The sequence below is a fragment of the Microcebus murinus genome, chromosome 1 (genome assembly GCF_040939455.1).
Source record: "Microcebus murinus isolate Inina chromosome 1, M.murinus_Inina_mat1.0, whole genome shotgun sequence".
Taxonomy (NCBI): domain Eukaryota; kingdom Metazoa; phylum Chordata; class Mammalia; order Primates; family Cheirogaleidae; genus Microcebus; species Microcebus murinus.
Window position 1 is genome coordinate 79,110,879 of NC_134104.1, and position 23,619 is coordinate 79,134,497.

General features: G+C 44.8%; 2 protein-coding genes across 2 annotated transcripts; both read right to left on the reverse strand.

Annotated features, from left to right (window-relative positions):
- Nucleotides 1-1,244: 1,244 nt before the first annotated feature.
- LOC105855831 (5-hydroxytryptamine receptor 3C) lies at nt 1,245-6,639 on the reverse strand. Its single transcript, XM_012737039.3, has 9 exons — nt 6,573-6,639; nt 5,128-5,294; nt 4,589-4,633; nt 4,004-4,113; nt 3,566-3,735; nt 2,634-2,794; nt 1,964-2,168; nt 1,589-1,804; nt 1,245-1,474 (listed from the first exon to the last, which is right to left on the reverse strand). The coding sequence occupies exons 1-9, from the start codon at nt 6,637-6,639 to the stop codon at nt 1,245-1,247; spliced, it is 1,371 nt and encodes a 456-aa protein (XP_012592493.1).
- Nucleotides 6,640-16,596: 9,957 nt separating this feature from the next.
- On the reverse strand, nt 16,597-23,206 carry LOC105855832 (5-hydroxytryptamine receptor 3C-like). The gene is made up of 9 exons (XM_012737041.2): nt 22,846-23,206; nt 21,255-21,421; nt 19,853-19,897; nt 19,310-19,419; nt 18,872-19,041; nt 18,534-18,694; nt 17,565-17,769; nt 17,190-17,405; nt 16,597-17,073 (listed from the first exon to the last, which is right to left on the reverse strand). Exons 1-9 carry the CDS (start codon nt 22,910-22,912, stop codon nt 16,847-16,849), a joined length of 1,368 nt encoding a protein of 455 aa, XP_012592495.2. The 5' UTR covers nt 22,913-23,206; the 3' UTR covers nt 16,597-16,846.
- Between the last annotated feature and the right edge of the window lie 413 nt (nt 23,207-23,619).

Consider the following 23,619-nt stretch of genomic DNA (forward strand, 5'->3'; position numbering starts at 1 on the left):
TGTAAATAAATAAATCCTTGAAATGTATTCACCTCACTGAAATGTAATCCAGAAATCTGTCTTTGGAATTCTTCCACTGTCCCTTTCAGTTTCTGTCTCTGCTCAGGGTCTTGCTCCCAACTATCTGTTAGAGCCCTCCCCACACTGCTGTCTGCTGATGACAGCGTTAACAGGAAACTGTTAACAGGGAACTCTTTTTAAAATTTTGTATATTTTCCCCTTTTAATAATAAATGTAATACATACATGCTCATTGAAAACAATTCAGAAAACACAGACAAGAATATAAAGGAAAAGAGCAATTATTCATAATCCCATTATCCAGAACAAAGTTTGCTAATGTTTTGGTGTCTAGTCATCCATACATATTTCTCTGCATTTCTTTCTATTGATCTATTTTACAGAAATTATGGATACATACTGTTTTGTAACTTGTTTTCTTTACTTAATATATCATGGCCCTGTTTCTAGGGCATCAACATAAATCTACATTCTCACTTTAAATGGTTGCATAGCATTCCACAGTGTGGCTGAATGACAACTTATTTAACCTGAACCCTTTAACTAGGGTCCTTCCTGGCCATCCTCCTGACATCAAAAGGCCCACTCTGTTTGATGTGAAATCAAAGAAACCTGTCAGAATAAAAACAAAATGGCACAATATATTATTTATTCCAAAGAGCAATTTCAGGAATGAGAGAAGTAAAGGAAAGTGAAAAAGAAATGGTTGATGAAAGGAACATTTTACTTTGTAAATATTTTATTGCAAATGAAATAATTTCTTACAAATAAGACTTGGTCTTTTTATTCTTCTGAAACCCTGAAAGTATCTGAAACACTTAAATCAAATCAGATTAAACCTGTTTAGCTTCTGCAAGAGGACTCTCCACCCTAGTATTTGTGGCCTTAACTTATAATAAATATACCGAGGAGCCAGTGCTTCCTAGAAAGTTGTTTAATGCAGTGATCAATCATGGAGAGACTCTACTGACCTGGACTTCCCTGATAAGGGAGTGAGGAGTTAGGTGTGGCTCAGGGACACTGAAAATGTGCAGGAATGAGGACCCTGGCATATGAGAAGTCAGGAAATTGTCTTCTGAATCTCTTCAATAGTGCTGTGTTGGAGTTTTTATAGTACAGAAGGGGACATGACAGTCACTGGGGGAAAGTGGCTGAGGTTAGGAAAGTGGCCTGGTCTGGCTGGCTCGAAGACCAGCTGTGATTTGCAGAGAGGTGGATGTCCCTCTAGGTGTTCCAGAGGCCGATGACAGTGAGGATGGAGGAGGCCATGAAGAGCAGGTAGAGGCGGAAGAGCAGGGTGTCCATCATGTGGCTGAACTGCACCCACAGCTCCACCCTGTGCTGCTTCTGGGCCTCCTGCTCCCGCTGGGCCCTTGTCCATCCTGAACCCCCAGCCGCCTGTGCCTCTCCAGGGCCTAGCGACTTCTCCACCAACTCTACTGGCTCCTTCAGGCCTGTGGAAAGGACAGAGACTCAGCTCTGGGCTGTGAAGGTCACCTGCCCAGGGAGGGAGGGGCAGAGAAGTGGGGGTGTGGGAAGAGCAAGTGTGGGGGGCCGACTTCCCTCACCAGGCAGCTGGGCTGGGGGGAGACCCAGGCCCTCGTTCCCTTTGTGGGACGCAGTGGGGCAGCATTTCCTTGGGCCGGTGCAGTGCAGCAGCAGGGAGTGGAGCCACTCCGGCATGGGTGGGGGCTGGGTGGTGGCCAGGTGCAGCAGGTAGGTGATGAAGACGGTCTCTAGCAGGCTGAGCACCATCAGCGACAGGCACAGGGCAAAGTAGACACCTGAGGGCAAAGAAAACTATACATAAAACAGAACTAAGTTCTTATGTCTCTTTCCCAAAGCCAGTCTTCCCTTAGAGCCCCTTCCTTCCTTGATTAGAGCAGCAGCTGGTCCCTGTCCTGTGCTGCCTTTGCTTCTCTAGAAAGTGGGAGGAGCCATACTGATGAGTGGGGTGCCACTGGAGGGGAGTAAGTCATTCATCATTAGCAGGAAGACGTTGTAGCCCAGCAGAAGGGTTATCTTGAATGGGGCGCGAATCTCGCTCTCTGCTGGTAGGTAGAAGCTGAGGGCGTCGATGGCAACCAGAAAGCCACTGGGCACCAGGAGGTTTACGATATAGAGGCTGGGCCTGCGCCTGATGGCCACCTGGAGAGAGAGTGGAGAAGGTGGCAAATAAATTGATTCCAGAGGCTCAACTTGTCTATGTCACTATCTAATCCTTGCCATGTGCTGTTAGGCTGGCTATGGGACAATCTTATTAGGTAACACATGTATATTTCATTATAAGTGCCTCCAATTTGTTGTCTAATTTTTATTTATTTTGAACCTTCCCAGAACACAATGACTGTAGAATTTTAGGGGCAAGGAGGGCCCTTTGGGCCATCCACTTGTTGCTGCTCCATTCTGAGCAGCAGTACTTGTAACAGCCCAGCAACGGGAATGAGTGGTGGGGGTTTTGGGGGGGCCCTGCAGGTCCTGCTTCAGGGCACTCAGGTGGGGGAGCAGGTGCTTAACCCTCTGGGGCTTCTTTTTCTTCTCAAAGAACCTTAGATCAAGAGGAAAACACAGACCAACTGGGACCGGAAGTCAGACAGGGACCCTGGGACTCACGTAGAACATGATCTGGTCATACAGGTTGTCTCCCACCAACATCTTTGGGGAGGCCTTGTTGATGCCCAGGAGCTCCCACTCTCCCTGGGTGCGGATGACGTTACGAGATGTGTCTGTTATCTCCCACACTTCCTTGTCCATGCCCAGGAGCATGCTATCCACTGTAAGACAGGCGGTCGGTCGGCTCAAACCAGAAGTGCTCCCAAACCTCCTGCCCACAAAATTCGATTCCTCCCCTGTTGAGCTTCTTCATCAAATGTTTCTCTGATCTTTTAAGGCAGGGCATCCTGGTTTTCTCAGCAATGGGTTACAGGACTAGCAATTCCTATGTGTGTGGGCTGCAGCATTGATTGTTGTTGAAAACAAGAGTGAGTCAAGGTTGTTTTGGGAATATTGAATATGATTCAAACGTGAGTCAAGAACTTTTGGAGTCATTCCTATTTTCCTTCCCAATCCCCTAGTGGTATGATGTTTTAGTGGAATCAAGCTGGAATTAGCTCAATATTTTTACAATTACATTCATGCCCATTATGATGATTAATTTATCCAAATCTGCCATATGACACTTGATGGCATTCAGTTACATTCATTTACTGGTTTAAGTGTGTTAGCTATTAAAGTTAAAAGATTTGAGCTAAAAATTATAGGTGTGCAGCAGCTCAGAGTCAGATGGGCCTCATTTGGCACAAGGGCATCCACGCTGTAAAGCAGTGGTTCTTAGTCTTGTCTGCACGTTAGCATCCCCTGGGGGCTCACCTGGAACAATTAAACTGGAATCTCTGGGGTGATGCACAGTTATTGGTATTTTTAAAAAGCTTTAGTGGGCAGCTGGAGTTGAGAAACACTGATCTAAAACCTTCCCTAACAATACCTATGCCATGTCAATATCTTCCCCTCAATCTTAAATAGCTATCAAAATGTGTCACACGTACCTGTGTAGAGGAAAGAAGTGAAGGTGAAGGTACAGTTCTGTTGGTCAAAAGGGAAGTAGAAGATGTCCAGGTTACAGATACTAGTCACCCTCATTGGCTTATCGTACTTTATGCGGCCTTCACTGCTGACATAGGCAGTGAGACCCGAAGGCGTCTCATCCTCATCCATGCTGTTTGCGAAAGGGAAGGGAAGGTAGGGTCCAGTTAGCTTTTGCTTCCCTTCCTTCTCAGGCCTTCCCCCACTGTGCTCTCCTTTTGGGCTCTTTCTCTAATGCCTCTCTATCTTGTCTCTCCCTCTCCTCGTAGTGTTTTGTGGAAGTCAGTTCATTGACACTGGGCCCCTGTCTGAGTCTTTTGGTGGCCCCGTGCCCTGCATGGATCCTACGCTGTTCTTGCAGACGGGGCTTCGGGCTGGCTTTCCCCAGCCCAGATACACACGATTCCATGATGAAGATGTCTGGGAGCCACAGGTTTTCAGCTGCTATCGTGAGTTTTTTGAGGCCAACACACTCTTCTGGGTTCCAGCTGATGAAAGGATTGTCCCATATCTGCAGCCAGGGCAGCGAGGGATGGAGGAAAATGACGGTGAGCTCGCCCCATCCGCCTCTCCTGCCCTTTCCACTCTTCTTTAAACCCTCATTCTCCCACTTACATTTGTGACCCTAAGGACTACCGCCTATCCCCCCTTTATTTAACAAGGCTCATCAGCCAAGTATCCCTTAATATCCCTTCTGCCAGGAACATCTCAAATATCGCCTAAAACCACGTAGAGCCAGGAACATACCAATTATTGGCCTGCAACCTCTTGGCTATCTTTGGGGAGTTGCCATTTCTACCTGCTAAAGCTATCCAGGGAGGTTTGTGTCCCCAGGGCCAGTCCAATTCTATATGGAGTTATTTTGTCCCAGAAAGATTTATACCTTGGGAAGAGATTTGGAGTAGAAAACCTTTTAAGTCACTTCTAACTTCTCAAATTTAAAATTATAAATGGAAGTGGGAGGGGGAGAGTTGACTCTGCCTTACCAAATTCATCCACAGGAATGATGTCAGCAGCTGGAGCTGTGCATCCTGATAAAGAAATTCCCACCCAGGATTATTTTTTTTTTTTTATTTTTTTTATTTTTTTTTAGTATCAGATGGCAGAAGCACCACCCAGGATTATTAGTGCAAAAAGATTAGGCTCACACCCAGCTCATATTCTCAACACTATTTACTCATTTGTTGGTCCAGGCATAATTCTAGCTGCGGGACTGTCTACCTTACTCGCCCCCCCCCCCCGCGCCCCCCCCCCCCCCCCCCCGTGTCTAGGTACAAGTCTGATTTTAATTGACATTAAAAGCATTTCAGAGAGAACAGGACTCAAGGACACATGTGCCCTAAAAAAATTTCACTGCAGTATTCTTCATGCCTCTCTCCTGCACAGGAAAACCGTCTGACTTGTACAACATCCATTTAGGGTACGTGTTGTTCACCACTGGACCAGTGCAACGTTGCGTTGACAGGGCAGAGGACACTTGTTCCCTATTAGAAGCAATGGGAAGAATGTGGGGACCAGGTCTCACCACTTCCAGGATGGCAGACAAGGTGAAGGAGACGTTGACGTGAGTGGGGACACTGTAGTTGATGACTGGACGGAAGGGCTTTTTGTCAAACACTGCTTGGAAGGCAGCAGGGTTCACCCCATGCAGGTTAAAGCCTGAGCAATTGATGGTGAAAGTGTCGCCTCTTCCTGTAGAGAGGAGAGACCCTGTGAGAGAGAGCCTCTATTTCCAGGGCTGGACCCTCTCTGCAGAGAGAGAAAATAGGGGGCATACTGGGAGGAGCAGGTGAGCCCCCCCTTCCTGGGCCAAGACTCCCCAAGGCCAAGGTTGGGGCGGATGGGCTGGGCTGGTAGGCAAATGGTGGAAGTTGATGTGGTGAGCTGGGTCAGCATTCCATTCTCATGCCCATTGTTTCGTTCTCATGCAAAATCTGCCCAAATCTATATGCAAACTTGGCCTCAGTGCAATGGCAACCACTTCAAGGAGTCCTTTAATGTACCCATCACAATCCTCTTGTTTCCACCTAGCAGTGGCACTGCTTTAGCACTGCCCTAAAACTTGAAGTCCAGTCACTTAGCAATCTGCTTTACTGTATTTCTCTTCCTGTTAGGGACTTCCATCTATCGAAGGCAAGAACTGATTTATCAAGATGATAAAAGAAGTAAATGCTGCACTTGTAAGGTAGATGTGGGAAACACACAGTAGGTATTCTGAATGGGTGCTTACCTTGGTGCTACGCATTTATTTTGTTTTTCTCAGACTTAGTGACTTCAGACACCTTGGGGGTTATTTCCAGCATGGGGATTGTTAGGCGACACACTGAGCATACACCATGTGCCTAATCACAGAGAGAGGCCTGTGCTGATACTGTCTCTTGGCCATGGCCAGGGAGGTATGTGGGTAGTACCTGAGCAGAAGCTCTGCCACACTGCCATCTTCATGTGGTCTTTTTCTTTGCCTCCTTCGCTGTATCTCCTTCTCTTTCCGTAATATTTAAGGTATGTACCCAGATTAGGAACAAATACTCCCTCATGGAAGCAAATATCTGCTCTTTTCTGCCTCAGATTGATCCTCACCTTCCCTTGGTGTCTTGCGCAAGCCTTCAGGGCACATTTGAAATCAATGGCTACTCTTGTCATAGACATCACAGCAAGAGAAAGAGAGACCAGGCAGGCAGGGGAAGAGGTGCGGTAGGAGGGGCATCAGAAGTCAGTGTAAAGGTGGAATCGCAGAGGTGGCGAAATGGGGCAGTTTGGTAGATCTCTGTGCAGACAGGAATCAAGAAAGGCTGTGTGTACTCATGAGTGATATGTCTTTCTATCTGCCACCAAAAGGAAATCAAGGAACAGACATTATGGAAGAAACATTTAACAGGTTAATTCCGAATGTGCTCCACGTGCTGGAGCTAAGACCTAGGTGTCCCTCAGAACCGCATCCTGGTCTCCCCTGTTCTTGCCCCATCTTACCTGGAAGCAGAAGGCTGACGGTGAGGCAGAGCAGGACTCCCTGCCTTGCAGACCACCCCATTTCCATTCTCCTTTCTGGACTCTTCTCTGGGGACTCACCAGGAGCCCCCAAACCCTTGAGCTTAAAGGAGCTCGGACCACACCTTGGTTCCTGGTTTTGAATACTGCTCGTGTCAGATGACCACTCCCTAACAAGGCTGTGGCCAGAGAGGTCACAGCAGAGTGTCCTGCTTTGCCCCTGCCCAGGTATGCCTTCCGGGCTCCAGGCAGGCAGCAAGTTGGGCCAAGACTCGGGGAGAAGCACCTATTTGGCAGCTGTGTACTGAGATCAATAACAAAATAACTTGCCTTAATGATAGAGCGTGGGCTGGGGAAACAAGGGAATTATGTTCTTCCAAGGCCAGGGAATCTGCAGATTTGGAAAGGTGGCAATATTTAGTGATTTGGTTATGAATGCTAAAGTATCTTTCAGCTTTTTTTCTGACATTGAGATTATTCCAAATACCAAATTATAAAGCTCGGTTTATACCTTCATCATCTCATGTCTGTGTTTTTCCAGTAGCCTCTAACTAAATTTCCTCTTTCCAGTCTCTCTGCCTTTCTGATTCATTCTCCCCAAACCAATGTTCTCCATATATTGTTTATGCTATGCACTGATTACATGATGATAGAAGTCACAAAGTTAAGACTGCAGCACTTTGTGCTGTCAATAGTATTATACATTATCATAAACTAGTAATCTCAGCTAACATCAATATTATTGGCATGTGTCAATGTTATGTCTTATGTCACATCCCTATTAAAAAACAATCAGATCAAATGAGTGAACTGGAGCATTTTCATATCAAGTATCTTAGTTACATTTCCAGAAAGACTTGGAAATTTTTTCTTTGCTGAAAGGGTGAAGGGTCAGGCCCAGAATACAAAAGAAACTTTGTTCGGAATGGAAGATCATGACAGCCCTAAATAGAAAGTGCTGAGCAAGGCAAGAATGATTTAGAGGCCCAAAGTAGGAAAGTGCAGGAGAAACGGCTGCAATAGATGCCTTCTGAGCTCTGCCATATCTGCTGTCCTTTGGCCCTACCAGCTCTGCAAGTAGTTTCTTCCCTCCTTCGGAAACTTGGACAGCCTGAGGTACAGGTTGCAGTGAAATGAAGAAGGAAAGAGGGGAGAAAGAGAAGAAAGGTAGCTAGAAGTACTGGGGGTGGAAGGAGTGGGAAAGGGAAGAAGAGAGGGGCAAAGAGGAATTGTTAGAAAACCTGTTCAAAGTTTACGGGCTCTCTTTTGTGACTTGAAAGGGTTCAGCTGGGAGGCAAGGGAGCACCAGGCAGCATAAGGTACTGGGTAGCACAAGGAGGAAGCTGTTGGTAGGAGGGCTAGGGCAACTGGCCAGACTACAGATGTTCTCCCCAGCTAGAAAGCCAGGTGGTCCTATAGTGTACCTTTAAAGCAAGCCAAACACAGGTGCAATCAGGGACAGAGCTGGGAGGCCAGGCATGTGGAGGGTTCAGAAAGTGGATGGAAGCAAATGAGATTCTAGGACCTTTGGTTTTGGACTAGAATACAAGGAAGAGATTTGGGAGCTAGGACCTCTGGAAAAACGGGCTATCATTCAGGGGAGATTCTCTGCTTAAAGGGGGAAGAGTGGGGTCTGAGTATGACTGAATAACCAGGCAGAAATTGAGCATAAAATCTGTGCTTCAGATTGGACCCATCATGCCCTGTAGGACCAAAGTACTGCTGTGTCTTTATCTACGTGGATGGACATACAGTCTTGCAGCCCTGGAGTACTGGAGTTCCATAGGCAGCTAGGCTGAGCTTCCAGACCTTGGATCCAGGAAAGGAGGGTTAACGTCAAGCTCTGTGGAAAGGCAGCTAAAGACAGTTGATGTTTATCTTGCTTTTATTGGTGTTGGTTAAAAGGCTGGAGTGGACCTGGGTCTATAGGTTGGACTCAAAAGTAGATTCAGCTGCCAGGAGATGGAGACAATGGAGACACAAGAAATAAGGCAGCAAGGCAAAGACTCACACCTGCCCGAGGAGTCAGCGTTTCAACGCTGCTGTTACTGTCGCTGCTGCTGGTGGTGATGGCTAAGGCACTTTATTATATGAGATAAGTGTCTTACCTACTTTATTTTATTTAACCCTCCCAACAGTTCTACAATACAGATATTGGGTAGGAGCATGTAGAAAAAGGAAATGGGGCCAACTAAATAGAAGGCAATTTGATCTTGCATTTCCTTTCCATATTTTAGAAGATAGGAAATTTGAAGAAAACATAAATTGTCATTAGCCAAAAGAACAAAAGCCACAATTAATTGATCATCTTAATAAAAAAAACCACCTAAAATGATGTGTTACAGACCATTTTCTAATCAAGCAATAAAAATGATAATACTTAAAACAAGCTCAGTTGCAGGTTTTACAGTGCTTATGGCCTACAACAAGCCAGAAGAATCTCATACTTTTTCAAAGTTAACAATCAACAGAGTAAAAAGGGAATCTATAGAGTGGGAGAAAATATTTGCAAGCCACATATCTGATAAGGGATTAATATATGAGGAATTTATATGAGGAAAATATATGAGGAATTTCTACAACTCAATGGCAAAAAATCCCAAAACCCTCAAACCCCAAACAAATAAACCCCCTCCCCAAATTCCCCCAAGCCAAAAAAACAAAACCCAATTAAAAAATGGGCCAAAAACTTGAATGGATATTTCTCCAGATAAGACATACAAATGATCAACTGACATATGAAAAGTTGCTCAGCATCACTAATCATCAGGAAAATGCAAATTGAAACTACAACAAGACATTACCTCACACTGCTAGGATGGCTATCATCAGAAAAACAAAAGATAACTTAGCAGGGCGTGGTGGCACGCACCTGTAGTCCCAGCTATTCAGAAGGCTGAAGCAAGAAGATTCTAGCAAGACTATATCTTGAAAGAAAGAAAGAAAGAAACAAAGAAACAAAGAGAGAAAAGAAAAGAAAGGAAAAGAAAAGAAAGAGATAACAAGTGTTGGTGAGGATATGGAGAAATTGGAGCCCTTATACACTGTTGGTGGGAATGGAAAATGGTAAAATGGGCAGCCTCTATGGAAAACAGTATGGTCATTCCTCAAAAAATCAAAAATAGATCCAGAGGCGAGGTGCGGTGGCTCACGCCTGTAATCCTAGCACTCTGGGAGGCCGAGGCGGGTGGATTGCTTGAGGTCTCAGGAGTTTGAAACCAGCCTGAGCAAGAGCCAGACCCCATCTCTACTATAAATAGAAAGAAATTAATTGGCCAACTAATATATACAGAAAAAATTAGCCAGGCATGGTGGCGCATGCCTGTAGTACCAGCTACTCAGGAGGCTGAGGCAGAAGGATTGCTTGAGCCCAGGAGTTTGAGGTTGCTGTGAGCTAGGCTGACACCACGGCACTCACTCTAGCTTGGGCAACAAAGCGAGACTCTGTCTCAAAAAAAAAAAAAAAAAAAAATAGATCCAGAAATCCCACTTCTAGGTATATATCCAAAATAATTAAACTTAAGATCTTGAAGAGCTATATGCACTCCTATGTTCATTGCAGCATATTTTTTTTTGGAGACAGGGTCTTGCTATGTTGTCCAGGCTGGACTTGAACTCCTGGGTTCAAGTGATCCTTCCACCTATCTCCCAAGCAGCTGGGACTCGAGACATGTACCACCGCACCTGGCTGTTACTGATTTAAAAAAATTTTTTTTTAGGAATGGGGTGTTTCTATGTTCCCCAGGCTGGTCTCCATCTCCTGCCCCCAAGCGATCCTCCTGTCTCAGCCTCCCTGATAGCTAGGATTACAGGCATGAGCCACCATGGCTGGCTGACCACATCATTTTTCATAATAGCCAAGAGATGGAAACAACCTAATTGTCTATCAAAGGATTAATGGATTTTAAAAATGTGGTATGTACATGCATTCAGCCTTACACAAGAAGAAATCCTGCCATATAAGACAACATGGATGAACCTGAAGGACATTATCCTAAGTGAAATAAGCCAGTTACAGCAGGATAAGTACTATATGATTGCATTTATGTGAGATATCCAAAGTAGTCAAACTCATAGAAACAGAGAGTAGAATGGTGGTTGACAGGGGCTTTGGGGAGGGGGAATTGAGGAATTGCTTTTCAATGGGTATCAAGTTTTTGTTATGCAAGATGAGTAAATTCTAGAGATCTGATCTACAACATTGTACCCATAGTTAAGAATGCTGTATTGTGTGCTTAAAATTTTGTTAAGAAGGTAGATCTCATGTTAAGTGCTCTTACCACAAAAAAATACAATTGGAAAAATAAAAGAGTGACATAGTTTTTTGGCATGAACATCAGGTTCCTTTCTACCTTCGGAATCGTTAGGGTGTGCAGGGTACTCACAGAACACACATTACTTTTTGTATTGGCCAGCCCTTCGTCTCAGACGAATAATTAAGCACTTAGAACGCTTGTTTAGGAGGCATGCTCGCTAAGACTAGCTTTCATTTGGAGTCTATCCCAGGACAGAATCCCCTGTTATAATGTGACTTGGACAGTCTCTCCTGGGAGTGCCTGCCTCTTCCTTCTCTTCTCCAGCAGGCTCTCAGAAAAGGAAATTCAGCTGTATTTAGACAGAGCTGAGATATCAGGGTCTAAGGCCATTAGGAATACCTGTCCCCTATGTTCTCTGGAATATTCTGGGGAGTCTCTAGGACTTTAACTCCTGGCACATGTCTCTCCTAAGGCAAGCTGTGGGCTTTTGTGGTGGTTCAGAAATTCTTAGCTGATTCACAGATCATTGTAGAAGGGCCAGCAGGCCTGAGAGCTTGCTTTCCTCTGGAATGAAGGCAGGTGTCACCTGCTGTCAGTTTCATAAGCCCCATGGAGGCACCAGATGAGTATTGTCCTGGCCTAGGGCACATAACTTATTCTGGCTGAGGGCTGCCCAGGGTGGCTGCACAGTCAGGACCAGGGAGTTCCTGAAAGGCCAGAGGCTGGACACAGGAGTACTTGGGCCTTCCTGGGATGAGGAGAGGCAGAGGTGGTTTAAGTCAGAGCCAAGGACACTGCTGGGCTGGGTTTCTGAGGCCTTCAGATTTGAAGGGCAGCCTTGGATCTGTTGGAGAATATCATTAAGTCAGGTGTGGGTGTTTCTAGAAATCTTTGCTTTTCCTTGGGATTCCCTAAGCCTTGGTTGCAGCTCTGCACTAGATATCCCTGAGTTGCCTGGGAAATCATTTTCTTAAGTCTAGGGCTGCCCCACCCTCTAGGTACCCCTTGTTTGGAGGGTAGCCTTGTGCAGCACAGCCAGCCTGCCCAGGAGGGTAGAAAGCCAAGGTGAAGAATTTCTCTGGCAACTGTGCAATACCATCCAAACCCTCCAGCTTCACATCTGATCACCTCCTCAGTGGTCTCACTCCCAGTTTGGCATTTTCTAGTTGTCCTTCCCACTGACTTGCAAAGGTGTCAAAGAATCCTGCTCAGTGTCCACTCAGGTGGAAATTGGTAGAATCTGGATTCAAAGCCAGGTCAAACTGATTCTATTGCTCTTTCCTTGATCTTTTCATTCCTTCATAGCTAGGGAATCTTGTGGACTGGGTCATTTCTCTAGGTTTCCCCCAGTGAAATCCCTGGGCCTAGATGCTTGGATCCAAAGGTAAACAGTGGGAGAAGAGCAGTTGTATTAATAATTTTGCGAGTGACAGACACAAACACCTGTCTTCTCATCTTATTCCGAAAGGATCATGCTATATGGCCCCTGGCAGCCCATCTCATCTGGGACTCTGGGAGATCTGATTTGGGATATAGCTGGCATCTGGAAGGGCAGAATTAGATGGTAGAAGGAGGAGGTGAGGGCCACTGTTTTGCAGCCAGATGGATGGAAATCACACAGAGAGGCCACTGGCCAGAGCTAAGGAGCCAGGAGCACAGGACGCAGCCCAAACACCCAAACTGCAGGGTGGGTCATCAGCTGAGGTCGGGCTGCCATGGTGCCTGGGAGCAGGAAAGTAGGAATGCCCTGGCCCCCTGAGAGGCACCTGAGAAAAGAGGCCCATGGACAAGCCTTTGCCTGTTGCTGCCACTTTCACAGGCCCAGGCTCTTGTCCCAGGCTCCACTGAATTATGACAACCCCATACTTGTCATTTCACTTCATTTTTCTCTTCTAAAAAATGCGGGGGTTGAACTAGAAAGTCTGTAATTCTTTATGTCTGTTGCCTCCCACCTAGGAGTCTATTTTGCACTTCAGATCTCAGCCTGCATGAAAAATGGATGCTCTCTAGTGTTTCACATTTTGTTTTTTAGTTTCTAGAGAATTATAAATAATTTTTCAAAAGCAATATTTCAAATCTAACTTAATTTGTGTTCTTAGCTCCACTTGACAAATGAAGAAATTTAAACTTGTGAGGTTAAGCCACTTGTCCAAGGTTACCCAGCTAGCAAGTAAGGGCATCAGATTAAAACCTGGGGCTGCCAGATTCCGAAGCATCAATACTGTACAATTTTTTCCCTGCTGGACAGGAGAACCAGTGCCAATGTGTGATCAAATAAGAAAGGTTATCAAAGGAAGAATCAGAAATTTGAGAGGTGAAAAAGGACAGGTTGAAATAAAGCCTGTGACTTCAATCCTGGAGTGGTCGAAGGAAGGGGGGAAGCAGAGATGGTTATGAGATGAAATATTCTCATGCCAGGTTAATATAAATCCAAAAGAAAATGGAGGAAAATATGGAGAAATATTGCACACAATGGTTTAGAGAACAAGAAAGTGAACAAAAATACGTGCAAGAGTCACAGGGTAGCACTACAGAGAAATGGACCAGGTGAGGAGCTGCCAGGAAGAAATAAGCCATCAGATGCCAGGAGGCATGGACAGGGCCAGCGCCTGTCAGCAGGTTTGGCTAAAGAGGTCATAAATTACTTTGCAGAGCCTTGCAAAGCTTTACCAGATAACAAGAGGAAAGTCTTTAGCACAAAGTGTGCTTATCATATGATTCCGTTATAGATGGAACAGCAAAGCAGCAACAGCACCTGTTCATTTTGGAAGAAAAATCTAGTCTCAGAGGTTCTGTGTGCTTATCAGTGATATGTTGGAATCACGCTGTTCAGATTTTGCTTTTGGAGAAAATAAAATCACTGTTATTATATCATGCCTTATTTTACTTAAAGGAGGTATAGAATCTTAATCCACTCACCATCAAATTGGTTTTAACTGATCAACACTTAAGTGCACATATAGTAGTAACATTCATGAGGTGTCGGGCAGATGGGAATGGAGAGGAGGGGATGGGTATATACATAAATGATGAGTGCGATGAACACTGTCTAGGCAGGGACATGCTTGAAGCTCTGACTCGGGAGGAGCAGGGGCAATATACATAACCTAAACATTTGTACCCCCGTAATATGCTGAAATAAAAAAAGTTAAAAAAAAAAAGCAAAAGCCCTTTTGGGAAGAAAAAACAAACAAACAAACAAAAGAATCTTAATCCACATGTCAAAAAAGAGAAACTGCAGACTTTCTATTCAAATAAAACTTAAAGCTACATATTGGGGGGAAATGTGAAGAAAAGAAGCAGAGAAATTGTACGTGAAGATGAAGGAGACAAAATGATGCAAATTGATCTTAGGAGTCCAACCTCTAGAGTCAGCCCGCCCAGGTTCAAATGGCAGCTCCTCCACTTAACTAGAGGTGGGTCCTGGAGAGACCCTAACTGGCAGTCACTTCACCTCTCTGTGCTTTGTTTTCTCCATATAAAAAATGAGAATATCAGGCCGGGCGCGGTGGCTCAAGCCTGTAATCCTAGCACTCTGGGAGGCCGAGGCGGGCGGATTGCTCGAGGTTGGGAGTTCGAAACCATCCTGAGCGAGACCCCGTCTCTACTAAAAATAGAAAGAAATTAATTGACCAACTAAAAATATATATACAAAAAATTAGCCGGGCATGGTGGCGCATGCGTGTAGTCCCAGCTACTTGGGAGGCTGAGGCAGGAGGATCGCTTGAGCCCAGGAGTTTGAGGTTGCTGTGAGCTAGGCTGACGCCACGGCACTCACTCTAGCCTGGGCAACAAAAGTGAGACTCTGTCTCAAAAAAAAAAAAAAAAAAAAAAATGAGAATATCAATACAAAACCAAAGTTCTAATTTCTGAAGAGCTTGAAAAACCAAGTGATTTTTCACAAATTATTTGGTGGCAAAACATGATTTGAACTGATGCAAGGCTATTCAGAGTTTTAGTTTTATTTTTGTTACCTAGTATGCATGTTTGTAGATTTCACTGCAGAAATACTGTTTGATTTTAGGGTGCTGCTCCATACCCCACTTTGGGGTGTTAGTAACATGCACAATTATTACCTTTTTAAGATTTAAAATATTCCAAATTCTGTAGCACATTGAGCTCTAGGAGTTTCTGGATCTATAGTTCCTACTTCATAGGGCTAATATAAGATTTAAAGGTGTCAATTCATATAGAACACTTAGAAGAGTGCCTGTCACACATTAGTAGCTTAATGACTCTTGGTTATTATTATCACTATTACTGTGTCTTTTCTGAAGGTCCACCTTGAGGAAGACTGTAAGTTGAGGAACTGCCAAAGTAAAAACAGATATAGCAATTTATTCAGGCAAATGTGAGGCCCCCATTTGAGCCTAGACTGTGTATGCACTGAGTTGTGGGCATGTATTGGACATGCTGGAGGATTAGTGATGGGGAGAGAAATGCACGAGGGGGTTCTGGAAACTGAGGAGCCAGAGGTCTTCCTAGAAGAACAAAAAAATGCATCCTAAAAGGAGAATGAAGGGACACAAATTTGGTTTGAAGCCCATGGGCCTGAGTGAAAGGATGACTCAGAGGACCGCAGGCCATTTCTGACACAATACTCCAAATTCCCGTGCACCCCTTCTGAGTCCCAGAGGAGGAGGACTCAAGGAAAGAGCAAGAAACAGCTGGCGCTGTTGACTCAGCATCCAGCCAGCGGCATCTGCAGCTCTGGGAGCCGGCCCTCCCCTCCCCCAGCTTCGGCTCAGGGAGAACAGATGCTCTTGCAGTGCATGTGGTGGGCACCAGCAGCACCTCCCGTGGACAGTGGAGACCTTGCCACTCTTGGGGCATCTACAGCGACCACACGGAGCTGGGGGAGTTTGAGAAAGAGCAGTGGAGAGGAGGAACCAGAGAAATATTGTTTAGTGGACAAGTCTGTGACACTATTTTTACTCCTAGACTGCTATGACCTGGGAAATACAGACTTCAGATGGAAGGTAGGGATAAATGAATACATGAAAGAAAGGGAAAGAAATCGTTGCTAAAAGTAAAAAATCATGTTTGAGTTGTGGTTAAGTTGCTCTCAAATAGGTGCTTTTCTGAACCAACACGTCGTACCACAGCTCTCATGCACAATGCCACAGTGGAGCTTGTCCTTGCACAAGGCAGCTACTGAGAGAGATGAGCCACCAGGCAAAGATTTCCAAAGTAAAAAGGCAGAGCTAGGAAAAGGAATTTTCCAGTTCATATAGGGGCATTTGTGTTTCTCTGAAGTAAAGGAGATGCCATTTTCAAATGTGCTTCCTTTGGCTTAATGTTCTTTTCTTAGAATTATTAAGGGTAGATCGACTCAAATTGTGACACAGACACTGTTAATGATAATGCAGGATTATGTTAACACTCTAAGTGCTTAATGATGAATGACTCATATGTCAGGCTCTGACAAAAGGCTTCACTCGTTAAGCAAGAGGGGCCTAATTCTGGCACATTATTAATTTCAGAAGCTTAAATCCAGGGTGACTGGATTTAGGAGGTTAATCTGTATTTTATTGTAATTCCTTCTAATAGATTTTGGCCTCTTCTCACCTTTCCCTCCACTTTACATGTTGTCTGATAAGACTTAAAACACACACACAGACATATGTGTGTGCGTGTGGGCAAAAATCCTTCTTGCTAACGAGGGGTTTCTGCAAGAAAACTCTCAATCCTGAGATTTTTGACTCTGTAACATAACTCAGGAAAAAGCAGATACCTTCTGCAAAGGGTTTATTGGGATGATCCGATTCAGGACATACTCCAGGAACCGGAATCATGAGCCCCCAGGGGGGCAGGACCCATGGGAGGGCCGAGGGGGCTGATGGCATGCAGGAGCAAGGGCCTCACTTTTGGAGGGCAGAGGAAACTATCCAGGTCTGGTCAGAAACTACACAGAGGACTGGGTTAAAAATGAGGTGGTTGCCAGGGCATGAGAGCCTGGCAAGAGAAGCTCCAGACAGAGGTTTCCAGATGGGCACCTGCCTAGGTGTTCCAGAGGCCAATGACCGTGAAGATGGAGGAAGCCATGAAGAGCAGGTAGAGGCGGAAGAGCAGGGTGTCCATCATGTGGCTGAACTGCACCCACAGCTCCACCCTGTGCTGCTTCTGGGCCTCCTGCTCCCGCTGGGCCCTTGTCCATCCTGAGCCCCGAGCTTCTGCCTCTCTGGGACCTAGCATCTGTCCTGCTAACACTTCTGGCTCCTTCACACCTACGGGAAAGACAGAGACTGAGCCCTAGGCTGTGAAAGTTACCCACCCAGGGAGAGAAGCAGGGGCAGAGAAGTGGGTGTGGGAAGAGCAAGTGTGGGGGGCCGACTTCCCTCACCAGGCAGCTGGTCGGGCGGGAGACCCAGGCCCTTGTTCCCCTTGTGGGGCGCAGTGGGGCAGCATTTCCTTGGGCAAGTGCAGTGCAGCAGCAGGGAGTGGAGCCACCCCGGCATGGGTAGGGGCTGGGTGGTGGCCAGGTGCAGCAGGTAGGTGATGAAGACAGTCTCCAGCAGGCTGAGCACCATCAGCGACAGGCACAGGGCAAAGTAGACACCTGAGGGCAAAGCAAAGTACAAATAAAACAGAACTAAGTTCTTATGTCTCTTTCCCAAAGCCAGTCTTCCCTTAGAGCCCCTTCCTTCCTTGATTAGAGCAGCAGCTGGTCCCTGTCCTGTGCTGCTTTTGATTTTCTAGAAAGTGGGAGGAGCCATACTGATGAGTGGGGTGCCACTGGCGGGGAGTAAGTCATTCATCATGAGCAGGAAGACGTTGTAGCCCAGCAGAAGGGTCATCTTGAATGGGGCGCGAATCTCGCTTTCTGCTGGCAGGTAGAAGCTGAGGGCGTCGATGGCAACCAGAAAGCCACTGGGCACCAGGAGGTTTATGATGTAGAGTCTGGGCCTGCGCCTGATGGCCACCTGGCAGGAAGGAAAGGGAGAGACAAGTAAGGAGAAGGCTGGGAGGCTGCCAGGCCAGATAAGAGCAAAAGTTGGGATTTGTCCTGGACCATAGTGTCCACTAAGGAAATGTTCCCTCCCGTCCCTCTCAGTACCCTCTCCATCTGAAGACATCTCGAGGTTTGATTCTGCCATGGCACTTACCACTGAAACTATTAGCCCAAGGTGTCAACTGTCTGCACTTAAATTTTTATTCCTCCCGATGTGTTCTTAGCAACACTGTGGGACCAGATACTTAGGTATCAGGTGCATTCTATCCTTTTGTCTCTGCTTGCTTTTCTCATCAAGGTCTAACCTCTAGGACTCTGCAGGTGGACACTTAAGACCAGTCAAAGGGAAAGCAGATAGTGACAGATATTTGGGGGTTGTCAGGATTTGGAATCATAGTATCCCTAAGATAGTGTTTCTTAACTCTTTCTACCATATCTTTGAAAAAATGAACAAAAATTCCTGCCCTCCCGAAAGTTCTCATAGCCCTTGAGGAATGGGAAGCTCACCCTCACTGTGAATCACTGGCACAGAAGTGTTGTATTTTTCCTCAAGGGGAGATTTATTTAGTGAATATTTCCTAAGTACCAGGTATTGTTCTGGTCCTGGAGATTTATCAGTGAAAAGAGTGACAAAAATCCCTCCCTCCATATTTCTCATGGGAGAGCTTACATTCTCATGGAGGACATAAGCTAGGACCCTTAGGAGAAGATCACAAGCAGGGCCCCTGAGCTCACGTAGAAAATGATTTGGTCGTACTGGTTGGAGGACACGGTCATCTTTATTGCTCTTTGGGTGATACCCAGAAGTACCCACTCCCCCTTGCTCTGAATGAGGTTCCGCGATGTGTTCGAGAGCTCTTGCACTTCCGTCTCCGTGCTCAGGATCATGTTCTCCACTGTAAAGGAGACACAGACAACTCAGCCTCCCCAGATTCTCCCACGTCCCTTGCCCACACTGAGTTTCCTCACTACTGAGCTTCCAGATTCCCTCACTGTTCCCAGCTTTCTGTCCTCCTACCACTTGAAACCCTTTCTCTGCCTCTCAGCAGTCTACTTTAATGAGCCTCACTCACCTGTGTAGGCAAATGAGCTAAAGGAAAGCGTGCAGTTCTGTTCATCAAAGGGGAAATAGAAGATGTCCAGATTACAGATGGTGTCCACCCGCATTGGCTTATTATATTTGGTTTGACCTTCACTGTTGACATAAGCCATGAGACCGGCGGGTGTCCGATCCACATTCATGCTGTACGGGACAAGGACAGGGAAGTAGGTGCTGTGGCCCCCATCAAACTTGGCCTTCTGTCTTTCTCAGGTCACCCCATTTCTGGGCTCCAGCCCCACTTGTATGATTTCTCCCTCCCGCCCACCGCCATGTTCTGGGGGTTTGTAAGCTCTGCAGTTCAGACCCTGCTCCCTTCTAAGCCCAGTCTTGGTGTGGCCCTTATTGGTTACACCATGCCCTTCCCTGTAGATGTGGTTTCCTTCTTGGTTTTTTTGTTCCTGAAACTCACAACTCCTGGATGAACATATCTGGAAGCCACAGGTTCTCAGTTGCTATGCTGAGCTTCTTGATGCCCCCACATTCATCTGGGTTCCACCTGATGAATGGATTGTGCCACATCTAGAGGAAACCATGGCATGAGATAAACAGGAACTAGTTTTACTCTTGCTCTGTCTGCTGCACTTTATCTTCCTTTTTTCACCCATTTCTTCACTGTCCCACCCCCTCTCCAGTGTCAGTTGTTACATTGCCGTTGTCTTGCTTCTTCCACTTCTACCTCAGTGTTCTAAGGGAGCCTGTGAGCTTGGCTTTGGATTCCCTGGGATAGAGCCAGTGAAGGACTGGCTTCCATGACCTTCTCCTTGTGCCCCTCTCTGCCCTCCTAAATTGGCAGAACAATCAGAAAGTTTGGTGTTTTTGTTGTTGGTCTGACTGAACTTGTCTAATTTATGGATATTCTCAGCTTTATCCAATATAATCTACAAAGTTGGACCCAGGAGTAGAAAGAGGGAGGTGCCATAGTAAAGTACAGGGGAAGCTGAGTCTATCATACCATACTGAGCCGCAGGAATGATGTCATCAGTTGAAGATGTGCATCCTGGAAAGACAGTTTTCATTCAGGATCATTAACTCCAGGAAGACAAGTCCAATGCCATCACCTTCCCCTTGATCATTTTCTAGGCTATTCCACATGGAAATTAAGATTTTAAATCGTGGGCAGGGGCAATATTTGTAACCCTAACAATATTTGTACCTCCATAATATGATGAAATAAAAAAAAATTTCCGTTTTTAAGCAAAACTAAAAACAAAACAAAACAAAACAAAACAAAAGATTTTAAATCGTAAGCCACTGAAAAATGTAGGTCAAAACAATCCAGGGTACATAGGAAATGTAAGGAAAGACCAGATCTAAGAAAGAACAGATTTTACCTGCAGTGATGTCATTGCAGAATTCTTTATCATGTCTCTCCACCTCATAGAACGCACCTTTAATTTTTTAACACTTTTAAAAACCATATTTTTCTATTTTTATTGTAATAAAATATACATAACACAAAATTTACTATCTTAACCATTTTAAGCGTACAGGTCAGTGGCATTAAATACATTCATATCATGGCACAACCATCACCACCATCCATTGCCAGAACTCTTTTCATCTTGCAAAATGAAACTCTATACCCGTTAAACAGTAACTCACTATTCCTCCCTCTCACCATCCCCTGGCAACCACCATTCTACTTTCTGTCTTTATATAAGTAGACTCATACAGTACTTTTCTTTTTGTGACTGGCTTACTTCACTTAGCATAATGTCTTTAAAGGTTCATGCACATTGTAACATGTGTTAGAATTTTCTTCCTTCTTAAGGCTGAATAATATTTCATTGCGTGTATGTGCCATATTTTATCTATCATTCGTCCACAGAGACTTGGATTGCTTCCACATTTTAACTATTGTGAATAATTCTGCTATGAATATGAATGTACAAATATATTTTTTGAGACCCTGCTTTCACTTCTTTTGAGTGTATACCCAGAAGTGGAATTGTCGGGTTGTATGGTAATTCTACTTTAAATTTTTTGGCGAGCCACCATACTGTCTTCCATAGCAGCTGCACCATGTTACGTCCCCACCAGCCATGCACGAGGATTCCAGTTTCTCCACATCATCACCAACACTTGTTATTTTCTGCTTTTTTTTTTTTTAAATAGTAGCCATCCTAATGGGCGTGAAATGGTATCTTATTGTAGTTTTGATCTGTAATTCCTTAAGGATTAGTAATATTGACTATGCATCTTTTCATGTGCTTATTGGCTATTTGTATAAATGTCTATTCAAATCCTTTGCCCATTTTTGAATTGAATTGTTTGTTTTTTGTTGTGAGTCTCTAATTTTACAAAATCCAACCAGAGGACCCACTAGACCACTCCAATGTTGGGTGAAGACTTACCACTTTTAGGATGGCAGACAGGGTGAAGGAGATGTTGACGTGAGTGGGGACACTATAGTTGGTGACTGGACGAAAGGCCTTTCTGTCAAACACTGCTTGGAAGGCAGCAGGGTCCACCCCATTCTGGTCAAAGCCTGAGCAATTGATGGTGAAAGTGTCGCCTCTTCCTGTAGAAAGCAGAGACCCTGTAAGAGGAGTGCCGGGGCTGGGGCCCAGGGAGTGTTTCTGCAAAGAGAGAAAACAGGGGGGTTTGGGGAAGCATGTGAGCTCCTTCTTCCTGGTCCAGGAAGGGTGGGCTGGGCAGTAGGCAAATGGTGGAAGTTGATGAGGTGAGCTGGGTCAGGGAATCTGTTCTCAATTCCATTGTTTCTGTCTCCATGCAAACCTTGTCCAGATGTGTATGCAAAGTCGGCTCTGACCACCGCTTTACAGTGTCCTGGTATGTTCTTGACAATCTTACCACAAACCCCTCAGCCTTCATTCAGTGTCTTTCTATTGCTCTCCTCTGCCCTTGGGGGGCATGTAGGTGATGTCAGTGACAAATTTCTCAATCATAGTTCTTCTCCATATTGTATTAATAAGGTATAGAATAGATGGTCATAAATGAATAAGGGAAGTAATCTGGTAGGTGGTGTGAGATACACGGGGCCTTAAAGAAGCAACCCAGTTTTTCAATTTAATAAGTATTTACTGTGACTCTACTATGTGCCGTGATTATTCTCCTCTAACTCTCAGCAGTCTTTATCACCAAGACTATCTTAAAGACAGTTCCTTGATACCACTCTATACCTACCTCCTTTCTATCATACTTTGTGGAGTACAAACAGATAATTGTTTGGTAACATCCTCCAGGAGAGTCCATTTTAATCTCTCTCTGATGTTGTACGATCCCTCATTGCTCACCTTTATTAATGTACAAGAAAAATATTCTAGCCTGGGAAAATTATACTGAAAAAATTTCCCTCTGCCACAACAGATTTTCTTATCCACCTCTTTCCCCTTAGGATCTTCTTTGGTCCATTTCATTTGGCTCCATTTCAAGGGAGCTGAGAGAGAAAAATTTTATTTTTCTTAACATTAGTTAAGAAAACTAATGCATATATAATGCATATAACTAATGCATATATAATGCATTCCTGAAAAGGCATGTATAACTACCACTGCCTCCAAGTGGAACATGCACTTATTTAACCTTGCTGCCATCTTTCAAAAAAAAAAAATGGAGGGATTTCACATGAACTGTATTTTTGGTACTCAAAAACCACAGGGACAGCTTATATGCCTGGCAAGAGAGAGATGTGGGAAAGAAGAGGCCAACAGACGCATAGGGAGTGGAGAAGTAGACAAAGAGAGGAGCCAACTCATTGTTAGGATCCTAGAAAGAGGTTCAAAGCTGTCAAGGTCATAAGTTTTCATCTTTACCAAAATGAATGTCCAATCATTGACTATCCAGGTATAATAAAAGCTTATTATTTTTACTTATTAACTGTATAATATTAAAATGCTATTTTTATATAACAGTTTTATGTTAATAGAAACTGTTTTCCGGGAGTTATATGTGTGCTTTGCCATTGCTGTTCTGCTGTCCTACCTTGCAGCAGAAGGTGAAGGATGAAGCAGAGGAGGAATCCTTTCTCATGGAGCCAGCCCCTCTCCATCTTCTCGCCTTGCCTCTTCTCTGGGAACCTGCTGATGATGTTAACCTTAAAAGACTTCAGGCCACACCTTGAGCCCTACCTTTGAATAATACAGGTGTCAGGTGGCATTCACTACCTCTCTAACAAGCATCTCTGGTGACAAGAGAATGTCATGGAGGAATAACTCACCCTGTGCTCCAACTGGGCCTGAATCTAGTCTCCAAAAGTAATCTGGCAAAGCAGTTTGGAGAGGAAAAAGCAAAAATATTTGGGCACTGGAGCAGTGCTAATAGCCTCCTGATACTTTAAAGCCACTCTGGCATATATAATGCATTCCTGAAAAGGCATGTATAACTACCACTGCCTCCAAGTGGAACATGCACTTATTTAACCTTGCTGCCATCTTTCAAAAAAAAAAAAAAAAAAAAAGTGTGTGGGGTGTGTTTTTTTGTAGACTCAACTTCAGATACTGAGGTTTTAAACACAACTTCAGTACTGACAAGCCTTAACTTTTGGTTCTTGGTGTGCATCAGAAGCAATTTGGACCCAAGTCTACTGAAAGAAGGGAGTGATTAGTGGGGTAGGAGATGGTGGCAGAGGTGATACTCTCTTTAGTGGAAGCTGATTTATGATTTTAAAGAAAAGGTCATGAGCTATTAGCCTGAGAGTTCATGTTATTTTTGGCCTTGCTAGTATTTTGAAGAAATTAGTTAGTTGTCCAACACTTA

Bases quoted from the DNA above. Each gene is read 5' to 3' on its own strand.
- LOC105855831 (XM_012737039.3), bottom strand. From the start codon at position 6,639: ATGGAAATGGGGTGGTCTGCAAGGCAGGGAGTCCTGCTCTGCCTCACC. The intron at 4,114-4,588 runs GTAAGGCAGAGT...CCCTGGCTGCAG, and splicing joins CATTCCTGTGGATGAATTTG to ATATGGGACAATCCTTTCAT. The intron at 2,795-3,565 runs GTACGTGTGACA...CCTGTCTTACAG, and splicing joins CACTTCTTTCCTCTACACAG to TGGATAGCATGCTCCTGGGC.
- LOC105855832 (XM_012737041.2), bottom strand. From the start codon at position 22,912: ATGGAGAGGGGCTGGCTCCATGAGAAAGGATTCCTCCTCTGCTTCATC. The intron at 19,420-19,852 runs GTATGATAGACT...GGTTTCCTCTAG, and splicing joins CATTCCTGCGGCTCAGTATG to ATGTGGCACAATCCATTCAT. The intron at 17,074-17,189 runs GTGAGGGAAGTC...TCTTTCCCGTAG, and splicing joins CCCGCCCGACCAGCTGCCTG to GTGTGAAGGAGCCAGAAGTG.